The sequence below is a fragment of the Clinocottus analis genome, unplaced genomic scaffold (assembly GCF_023055335.1).
Source record: "Clinocottus analis isolate CAN_PGR_092001 unplaced genomic scaffold, fCliAna1.0.p SCAF_3, whole genome shotgun sequence".
NCBI classification, from domain to species: domain Eukaryota; kingdom Metazoa; phylum Chordata; class Actinopteri; order Perciformes; family Cottidae; genus Clinocottus; species Clinocottus analis.
Window position 1 is genome coordinate 20,169,770 of NW_027176042.1, and position 11,251 is coordinate 20,181,020.

At 44.2% G+C, this 11,251-nt stretch overlaps 1 protein-coding gene across 1 annotated transcript; it reads left to right on the forward strand.

Annotated features, from left to right (window-relative positions):
- Positions 1-7,790: 7,790 nt before the first annotated feature.
- Positions 7,791-10,418, forward strand: LOC137796791 (potassium voltage-gated channel subfamily A member 3-like). The gene has a single exon (XM_068594914.1). It carries the CDS (start codon positions 7,993-7,995, stop codon positions 9,544-9,546), a length of 1,554 nt encoding a protein of 517 aa, XP_068451015.1. The 5' UTR covers positions 7,791-7,992; the 3' UTR covers positions 9,547-10,418.
- The last annotated feature ends 833 nt before the right edge of the window (positions 10,419-11,251 follow it).

An 11,251-nucleotide genomic window follows, 5' to 3' on the forward strand; every position in this document is an offset into this window, starting at 1 on the left:
AAAATAATGTGTCAAAACAATATTCGCTGATGCCTCCTGCTATGTAGTTGTAGTACGAAGTAAATAAATCTCTATTTAGCATTTGGAAATGCCATAATTGTCATTGCAAAATCAATTGCGCCCTTATTTATAGACAGAGTCTGACTTTGAAATATGTATTGACCCGTTGTGCACATAGAACTTATAGAACACTCATTGTGGATTCTTCGCATATGGATTTCCCGGGAAAGGTCAACATGCCTCCAGGGGACTTTACTCTGGAATACAGAATTTCTCGACAATTTGGCAGCTGTTTGGCAGCCCAATAATGTATTATGTGCAATCCATCCAGCGCTTAAATATCTTCTTTTAAGTGTCGTTAAGCATGAGTACATTCTCCTGTGCTGGAGATGTAGGAGACTCCCACATCTCCAGCAGCCCAGAAAGACGGAATTAAATAAGCATATGTCTGGTGGTGTTTATTGTGATAACCATTTTAATTGAGTTCTTGCTCTTTTTCATCCTGGTGAGTCCTGCTGCAGCCTGCTATGTTCCCAAATGAGCCATTCTGCTATCTCTCACTGTGATTTGGCAGCGAGACGTTCACAGCTCCACTCAGGAGTTGCATTAGTCAGCCCATCTGCTACTTACAAACTGTGGTTCGCACTTCAAACATGTCTCTCGCGCCGGCTACTGCAGGAAGGTGCGAGCCTGCTCATTTGCAGGAATAACAGCAGACGAGAAAAGAATTGAAGGAATAATATTCGTTTTACTTTTTCCTCCCCAGCTACATTCACACTGTTTATTCTGTTGATTTGAATCCTGATAACTAATTCAAATTACGTGTTGAATGTGTAGACTAGACGTATTCCCCGCGTTTTGGAGCTGCAATTGATTCGTAGATTGGGAAGACAATAATACTTTTGGGCATTTATCCAGCAAAAAACAAGAAACATTTGAACGTTACAACCTCTCAATTGTGAGAATTTGCTGGTTTGACATGTTTTACATAATAATAAATTAAAGTCTGTTTGTGTTTCAGATTACTCATCAGCCATCTGATGACATGACTGTGGGCTCTGGGTAATTTTAATGGCCCCTCCGCCCCCCGACCATTTTCTGTGATTTTTACCCGCCAAATAAGAGATCACTGCATAATTATTTGATGATGAAATGTGCACCATATATGAGAGTCTGGTTTAATTCCTGAATATATTGTGTGGACGTGGTGATTAAAACTCATTGCTATTCAGGTGTTGACTCTCATCCTGATTCTACTCGACGAGAGGCGCCTCGCAGTGAATGGCAGAGGGCCGACAATCCTCTCTTGATTTCTTCAGCCCTGTGTCCCCCTTGTCTGTCAACCTTTCGACAAAATAAATGTCCACGCTCCGTCCACAATCAATTGAAGAGACCGTATTAGCATCCAGGCCCATGCCTGTGGTCTTTCTGCTGCTGGAAACCCCTCTCAGGTCAGACATAAAGCACTGGTCCAATGCTCGGGGGGGGGGGTCTTTCTCCGTAACGCCGCCAACCTATTTCTGTGACAGCATGTCATGCAGGGGCCAGAGAGCTCGGTCTCCCCAGGGATCTGTAATCCAGGAGGCTGTATCTTTTTCCCCAACATATGCCCTCCTCCTTGCCAACGACCTTCACGTTTCACTGCAGGGATGTCGTTCGGAATAGCAACGACACATGCACCATATCTGGCTCTGTAATTCTTGCGACTTGCGTCACATGATTCCCCCCCCGAGGAGAGCGCGGCTCTCGCTCGCGACTATTCCGTCAAAAATTCCAATTTGTACCCACCTTGAGTGGAGAGGATCAAAATTAATCATGTGGTCATGTGATGCTAATCAGAAGTATTTATCATTCATTTATTGGATTTTTTTTTCAGTACAAAATTATTTATTTTTTTGCTTCTCTGTCTACATTTGTCTTGTCTACAAGTCTGTGTGTTTCTGCCTTTTTGTGTGGCACGTGCAAACACAATTATGCACTGTATATAGGCACTGGTAAGTGGCATGTCTGTGCTCTGTGTTTTGTGTGTTTGTTTTTTTTGAAGTGCAACCGTAACGTTAAGGCACAGACGTTGATGAGATGCAGAGTTTAATTCCCTCGTCGACTTCCATGTGTGTCACGCTTGTTTAATGCATCGCTGTGGCAGCAGCTGCTCGCTGTTCCTTGGTGGTGAAAGACTTCCTGAGGCGTACAGAAATTCAAATACAACATCTTGGCATAAACAGAACAAATATTGTGACCCATACCTTATGTTTTTTCCTTCTAGAAACCCTGTTCATACACTACTCAAGACTGTGAATATAATCTTATAGAAACGTGACGCCACCTGAACTCCGTTTCTACTCAACCTGAGGTAATGGCTGAGTGGCTCTGTAAACATCTGCTTGTAACAACTAAAGCAAGCTTAAGGGTTGTTTTTTTTAGCTCCAAGCTTTAATGGTAACACTGTGGTTGGTAAAGTCCACTTTGGTCCAGACTGAAATAGCTCAACTATGCATTACGTTGAAAGCCGGCTCTCGTTCAGTGAGATGGTTTGACATCTACTGGATGGATTGACACACAAACTGCACATATTGTACTAGTTCTACTGATATTGTTATTGCTCTGGCTTTTCCTTCAGTGCCGCCGTTGGCACTTTTGGTTTTGTGTGAAACCTCTCGACAACTATTAGATGGATTGCTGTGCAAGCTTTGTGACAGACATTCAAGAGCCCATGAGGATACATTTAAATGACTTAAATGGGCTCAACAACTTGAGGCTACAAAACAGCAGTCCATGAACCAATGGGGGACATCACGATACGTCCACTTCTTAAATACAATTGTTGGTGTTTAGTACAATTTTATAATAGTTAGTTAGCATCACAGAGACGAATGTTTGCCTAATGTTGACCAAGCGGCAGTTTTTGATACAAAAGTGTATCAAACACCTCCACTTGTGTTTAGTACATATCACTTTTAGATAAAACAAACATAGACAATACACATAGGCCCAACATTCAAAATGAATTCGTACTATATGAACGTAATCCCTACATGACACGGTGGCCTTTTCATCATCCGATAGATGAATTGGGCCATTTACTGCATTTGACATGTTGATTGGATTTAATTTGTCACCTTGAGCATTTTACAGCATATTGACTGAAGGAGTCTTCAAAATCGGTGACATTCCTCATCGTTTAACCCCTCGCCTGGCAGCTTCCCATTGTGGCGAGAAGAAGTGTTGTTGCATTATTTATGACCTTGACCTTCACCTTGACTCATGATGGGCTGTGGCAGCGGACTATGTGAATGTGTAATGATTCTGTACGGGCTCACAGCCAATGCATGAGTGATCGATGGATGCCGCTCTCTCCCTCTTTCTCTCTCTTCTCTGTCTATTGATCAGTGTGTGCCTGAGCCCGCCTCTTCATTGCTCAAAGAGCAGGCCAAGCGTTGTCATGTTTGATGAAAACCAGGCCTCTTGTTAGAGAATGAAAAATGCAGTTCAGATCTTTTAGAGAGATTATTATATCAAACGCCCTCGTCTCCCTCCCGACCAGAAGCACAATGTCATTTGCTAAGTCGCTGGAAATTGCAGCTTCTGCCAGCGTTAATAAGTCATGTTTTAACTTCCCAGACTGATAAAAAAAAACAAAAAGTCTATCTTTAGCGGCCTTCAGCTCCAGAGGTTTGGATACATAATAGCCCTTTTTATTTTATTTTTATCCTCAGCTGGCCGCCAGCAGAATGGGCCAGAAAATAGACCGAATGACCTTGTGGAATAAAAACTCAATCAAGCATTTGTAAATGCATGTAAGGTCGGGCATATGCATGTGCTCAACAAGGTCAGGCGTCTAGAGGGAGACGTTATCTCGTGTTTACGAAGACAATAAATCACCTTTACAGTTGTGACTGTGAACAAAAATAAAGTCTTGACACCTCGTCTCTCACATCGATGGTATCTGCATGGGAATTCCATTATGCCGCCGCTGTGAAACCCGCACATGGATTCAGTGCCATAACAATGTAATCAGGAACTTTACCCCAACGTAGAAGTCGGTCAGCGGCCATCAATCATCGCAATCCACGACCCTTCGTATTCCTCAAAGGTTCGTCCACCTTACAGAGCAAATCAAAACAGTAGTTTATCAACCGGGCTGTGTTTACATGCATACACGGCCCGGAGGAATTTACTTTTTAATTAGTTTTTTTTAGCTATTATATTTAACTGGAGAGTGAATTGGATGAAAGGAACGGAGAGGGAACGAGGAGTGTCGTAGCCAAAGGCGGTTCGGTAATGAGCGTTGTTACAAAACGAAAGTGTGTCTCCTGCCTTGGGTCTCCGCTTTTTCTATCTGTTCCCTTTTTTGTTGATCTGTTTCTTCAGTGTTTTGATAAGCGGCCTTGCAGTCGACACGTACAAAAACAACAGCCTCATTCTGGTTCCTTTTTTTATCCTGATATGTAACGTGTTCATTCCTCGACTCGGATGTGAACAACAAAAAAAAAGGTCTCTGGTCTACCCGCTTCGGCACGAGTCGGACTTGAAATTATGTAACTTCTTCAACTTAACTCCTTTTCTTTTTTACAATATTTTGTTGCCATGGAGACAAAAAAAAAGGAAAACCCTGACAAAAACATGCCATGCTTACTGAGATGCAACTACTGGGAGGTTGATATTAGCAGCAGGATGTTTTGTTTTGCTCCAGATGACACATTTTTTATGATTGTATTGTGTTGATTAGAAAGAACGGGTCATTATCTGAAGATTACCGCACGACTAGAAAATGAGTTAAGCCACTTAAATATACTTCCTTCCTCACACAGAGCCGTCAGTGTCAATACATATTTGGATTGACGAGTCTGTCTTTATCCCCAAGATTAACAATTGTAAAGTATAGCTCCACCATGAATAAAGAAAGTATATGTGCCGTCCGTCCCATCAGCATTTCAATACATAATAATATACTAACATGTGTCTATTTAGGACTATCGGACAATTATACTCATTCTCGATGAATCTATTGGTTTCTCAATTACTTAATTAATGTAAACTACCCATCACAGTTTCCAGGAGTCCAAGCTGACGCCTTAAAATGTCTTGTTTTCTCCGACTAACAGTCCCAAACCAAAATATATCCAGTTCCTAAATATCTAAAACCAAGAAAGCAGCAAAACGATCACTCTGGAGGTTCGCAAATGACTTGAATGATTCATTTTCAATCGATGAATCAACTATTGTTTCAGCTCGAATGTGAAACCTGGTTCAGGTTGGGTCTGTTGGGTCGGAGGGGTTGAGGTCAGAGGTCATGGGGTTCTCTCACTAAGATGACATCCGGCATAATTGCCTTACTTTATTTATGTCGTATGTTTCCACCTGTTTTTCCTCACTTGCAGACCTCCCATCGTTCTCTCTCCTACTTACAAGAGCCACAGTGGAAATGAGTTTAAGGCGTTGTGTTTTTTTTAAAATCCTTGACTGTTTTATTGTACGGGGCTGTGTGTTCGTGGTCTTGTATTTACTTTATTAAATGTGTTTATCTAAGATGTCCTCAGCTGAAGTATCAGCCTCTGTGGAAAATAGCGCCACAGGTCTGACTGAGGAGGGAACATTGAATCCACCGCCGAGCTGCTGAGGAGACAAAGGACAGAAGGGAAATCTAAGGTTGAAGAAGTGTATGCTGTTTGTCACCCGTCGCTCTCATGCATCAATGTTTAACTCATTGATGTTTAGTGTATTACATTGTCACTGGAGATTTACTTCAGTTGGTATTGCGTCTTTGTATCACAGTGTGCGTTAAATGAACACAAGTTGTGAGCTGTGAGAACGGATGTCAACACTGTGAGTTGTTTGGTAGATTTGTTGTGTGTACGTGTTGTCACTCCACACTTTCCTGACCTGGTAATTTAGTATATTTGGCCATACTTTAACAACATACTTTAATACCTGGCAGTAGATACACTGAAACCCTCTCCTTGGTGTTGGTCCTCCATCATTGAGACATGAATGGAGGTCTTTCACCAGGAAGGTAATGTCCTGCATTCTGGCAAATTTGTACCAACATGTATTTATGTGAATTAAAACACAAAATGCATGTGGCAGATGCCAATTAAACACTTTAAAATCTACTGAAAAAATGCAGTGAGGCTACAGTTGCATTATAATGAATAATTACATCTATGCATAAAAACAACAGATGCACTGTTGAGTGTTTGTAGCGAAACGCTAATGTGCAATACATGGCTAATTTTTGAATAAAATAAACATATATGATGTGTTATACATAGGCATTGTGCTTTATTAAGGGTCTGACACAACCCTTAGAGTTACATTTCAAAACACATGTACATATGTTTTGAAAGTCTAATTCTATATGTTTTAATGCTCCGTTTTATTCTCAAGTATTCAACATGTCATTGAGATCATTGTGAAGGGAGAGCAAGGACAGAATGTGGACTTTTATGCTTTTATGGTGGCAGGTCTCTCTCAGGGAACTCAGTTGTGTCTCAAGGGGGTCAAACATGTCATATTTGTGTTTTCAGCCTTTATTTTCCAACCGGGGCTAATATGCCTTAATGTATTACTTTAGCTGCTACAACCTGCTTTTCCTTTGATACACGGTGAGAGGTTTTTCTCACATTTTTTTTCAGCCAATGTAAAAGAGGTCAATAGGTTTTTTTTACATCAGTGTCATCGGCTTTAAGAGGATTTTCTTATATGCTCAGTCCGCAACATGTTCCCATGTTTGGACAGAATAAAGGCTCAGCTTTTCCTTTAGGTACATGTTGAAATTAAAACCCAGCTGCACAATGGGGAGAGCAGATTGTGCATTATATTATAGCATTGAATCCTGCTGTGCACGTGCTCCTGGAGCCACCGACAGTGATGAATGCCTTTGATGACTGTCAGTATAAATTACACATAACACTGATTTAATATGTTTCTATATGAATCAGCTGTAACAAAGACTGACACGTGACACGCTTCTTTGAGGCGAGGCTCTCACCCGAAAGCAAACATGTGTGTGTGTGTGTAAAGTGTAAATGTGGCGACTGATCCCGGGGCTTCGGCTATCTGTTAATAAAAGCATCTTCCGACGAATACACGTGGACTGTGCACACAACATGCAAACCTCCACTCAACACTCGTGCGCGCATCGATTTACAAGCTGGCGCGCGCTTTGTTTTCAGCACCTCGGAGAGCAACACCTCCCCTCAACAGGATGATGACACGAGAGGCAGAAGAAAAAAAGCAAATGACTCGTTTCATTCATGCGGTTTGGACGGCGCACATCTGGGCGTCCACAGGGCAAACGTCCATGCTGACGGTTTGCCCGACAACAACCTGATTACATCAGCTCAGTTTCTGTGGGAGATGTTGACGTCGAAAGTGATATCAGACTTTGTTGCAGACACAGTGCGAAAGAGGGCATTGTTCGTCTTCTTTGTTGTATTTTTTTTTCTTCCTTGAAGGAAACGCTCCAGACTGAAAACATGTGGATGTTTTACGACAGCAGAGCTGATCCGTACTTGATATAAGAATTTACACGACATCTAAGGCGAGCTCACAAATAAACAATACAAGTTAAATCAAACAGGTGATGTGATTTCATTAAGTGTTTTTTTTTGTTTGTTTGTTTGTTTCTTCCACCACCTGAATGAATGAATGAATGAATGTGCACGCGCGCGCCATCAAGTGTCAAGTTAATTTCCGATTGGGCGCTATGGACGCATGTCAGACATATGCGCGCCGTGGGCGGGTGTCGGCGTGTTTGTAAAGAGAGAGAAGGGGAAAGGAAAAGGCAGAGGGGCGCGCGTGCAGCGCTCCAGTGAGCGTGTGGAGACGCGGTTCGAGGAGATGTAAGTGGCGTCGGCCTCAGCTCTCCAAAGCGGCTGTGCTTTGGCCGGGAGAGGCGTGGCTCGGCGCACTCTGCCCCTCCAGGACCCCCCCACCCCTCCTTCTGCCTTACCTCTCCCCCCACTCCAACAACAAAAAAAAAACACCTGTATGGATGACCAGACCTTTCGCGTAATCCAGCCCCGCTCGACCGCCACGCACCAAGGCAGCAACGCGACCAACGGCCGGGGTGATGCCGAGGTGGAGAAGGGCGTCATGACGGCGGAGAACATGCCGGAGGAGCCCGTCGTGCTCTCGGCTCCTCACCTGTCGGTGGATCGATACGAGCGCGGCCGCCAGGGATGCTGCGAGAGGGTGGTGGTCAACATTTCGGGCTTACGCTTCGAGACGCAACTTAAAACTTTCAACCAGTTCCCAGACACGCTGCTGGGGGATCCGAGGAAGAGGATGCGCTACTTTGACCCGCTGAGGAACGAGTACTTCTTCGACAGGAACAGACCGAGCTTTGATGCCATCCTGTACTACTACCAGTCAGGGGGGCGCATACGGAGACCTGTTAACGTGCCCATTGATATTTTCTCCGAGGAGATCCGGTTCTATCAACTCGGAGAGGAGGCGATGGAGAAATTCCGCGACGATGAAGGCTTTATAAAAGAAGAGGAGCGCGTGTTGCCCAAAAGAGAATTCCAAAAGCAGGTTTGGCTTTTGTTTGAGTACCCTGAGAGCTCTGGACCAGCGCGGGGGATAGCCATCGTTTCAGTGCTGGTTATTTTGATTTCAATCGTTATTTTCTGCATGGAGACTCTGCCGGAATTTCGGGATGACCGAGACCATGCCACGGTGGCCCGCACGGCCAACGGCACTGCCCCCTACGTGCCGAGCCCGTTCACAGACCCCTTCTTTATCATCGAGACCCTGTGCATCATATGGTTCTCTTTCGAGCTGCTGGTCAGGTTTTTCGCCTGCCCCAGCAAAACTTGCTTCTCCAAAAACATCATGAACATCATCGACATCGTGGCGATCATCCCCTACTTCATCACTCTGGGGACCGAGCTGGCCGAGAAGGAGACCAACGGCGGCCAGCAGGCCATGTCCCTCGCGATCCTGAGGGTGATCAGACTGGTGAGGGTCTTTCGCATTTTTAAGCTGTCGCGACACTCAAAGGGACTTCAGATTCTGGGGCAGACCCTCAAGGCCAGCATGCGGGAGCTCGGCTTGCTCATATTCTTCCTTTTCATCGGGGTCATCCTCTTTTCCAGCGCGGTGTACTTCGCGGAAGCGGACGACCCCTCGTCCAGCTTCACCAGCATCCCGGATGCGTTCTGGTGGGCGGTGGTCACCATGACCACGGTCGGATACGGGGACATGCACCCGGTGACTATTGGCGGTAAAATCGTGGGCTCGCTGTGCGCGATAGCCGGCGTGCTGACCATCGCCCTGCCGGTGCCGGTGATTGTGTCCAATTTCAACTACTTTTACCACAGGGAGACTGATGGAGAGGAGCACCCGCAGTACGTGCACACCAGCAGCTGCGAGCACCTCACCCCGGAGGAGCTGAAGAGGTCGTGCAGCTCCTCATCCCTCAGCAAGTCTGAGTACACGGTGACGGGGGAGGGCTTCACCAGCGCGTTAAAACAGCCCAACTGCTCCACCGAAAACAATCAGAACTGCGTCAACATCAAAAAGATCTTCACAGACGTGTAAATGACATGCTGGTTCATTTGTGGAGCATGAAGACTTAGTAGCTATAATATATATGTTATTTATATACATATATAGCCCATCATAATGTGTCCGTCCATATATCTGTGGATGCACGCGTGCGTCACGTGCGTTTTTTTTTTTTTTTTAATGTAATAAGGCTAAGCGAACTATAGTTTTGTGTTTTCTTTCTTGGTTCCATGTGATTCACATGTTTGGAGTATTTCTAAGAGATCAAGAAGTATTAATATGAACCGGAAAGATTCGCACTGGAGACCCCAAAAAAGAAAAAGAAAAAAAAAGTAGCCTCGTCATTTCGGCTCCAGATGTCAAAACAACAACAAGAACATGTGATGAAGGAAAACGCGATGTGTGTGTACAGTGTACAGCGCCACTCGATGCCTCCATATCTTGATGTCCGTCTGAACGATGTAGGTGTTCACGACGGGGATACACGTGTAGCATATAGGCTACTTACTATATCGCATTTACCCACCAGTCCGAGTTGTATTGTCGAGTATGTAATGAATAGACTGGTACGTCATACAGCCAAATGTCTGTTTTAGGTTATATTTAATATCACAACCTGTCGAGATGTTGGACTCGTGAGTCTTGTTCACATAATTATTCAGGTAATAACACAGAGTGGTGTAGATGGAAACATGTATCATGAGATATGAGTCTATAGCTTTTCGTAAAATTGTATTTTTATTCAGAGCTGCCTATATATCCTATATTAAATAAAACGGAAATGAACTGATCCCGACTCAAAATGTCATTGTAGCCTCTCTCGCCAAATATTCAATATCATTGCAAATTCCGTCCAATATGAAATATATGAAGTGTGTTTGAGGTCATGCGCGCGCGCTGGATGAACGGAGGGAGCGCGTGCGTGCGTGCGGAACGTCCCGCCTCGTGCTCGCTGGACCCGCCTTGTGATGCAGTCTCCATGACGACGGTGGTTTCCTGGGTAACCCCCTCTGATGTGTTGCATTTGCACAAAGACTGTTTAACATCCGCTCTGTGCCCTTGAGGGGTCAAAAGAGGGCAACGGTGCAGGCGCATGTTTTTAAAATATTTTTTTTTATATCAGACTAAGCTAATAATTCGTCCTGTTTTGTTGTTTTTCAAAGGCGGTGAACTCCACATCGTTCAGCAGTGTTACCTCCGTGTAGTCTAATATAGTGGAAGCCTCTCTTTTGTTTCCCGTCACCGCCTCAGCTGCTCCGCTGTTTCTGCAGCTTCCTTCTCTCGGGTTGGCATGCCAACGAGTCTGACGTCAGCGATACATTTCATCCCCTCCAGCAGACAGTCGGCGAGTGCTTTGTGTGCAAAGTGGCCGAGGGGCTGAAGTGACGCGAGCAAGAGAAACTCTGAGAAGTTTACAATAATCTCAGGGTCGTTCTCTTCGTGTTGCAAGATGTCTTTCAAAAGTGCAATTCTGATTTTACTTGTTTGATTGATCATTTCATCTATAAATGTCCTAAAACAGTGTGAAAAGAGTCCGAACATGATGTCTTTTAAATGTCTTGTGTTCAACTAAGAGTCCAAAATCAAAATGTGTTCAGTTTATGATGATGACGACATAAAATACTGAAAAGAACATTTTCACTTTGCAGCAGAGGATGTGTGGCAACAATTTAAAACTTTAATCAATCATTTTGTGTCAAGCGACAAATGGCAACTAAATCAATTAGATGAGACATTT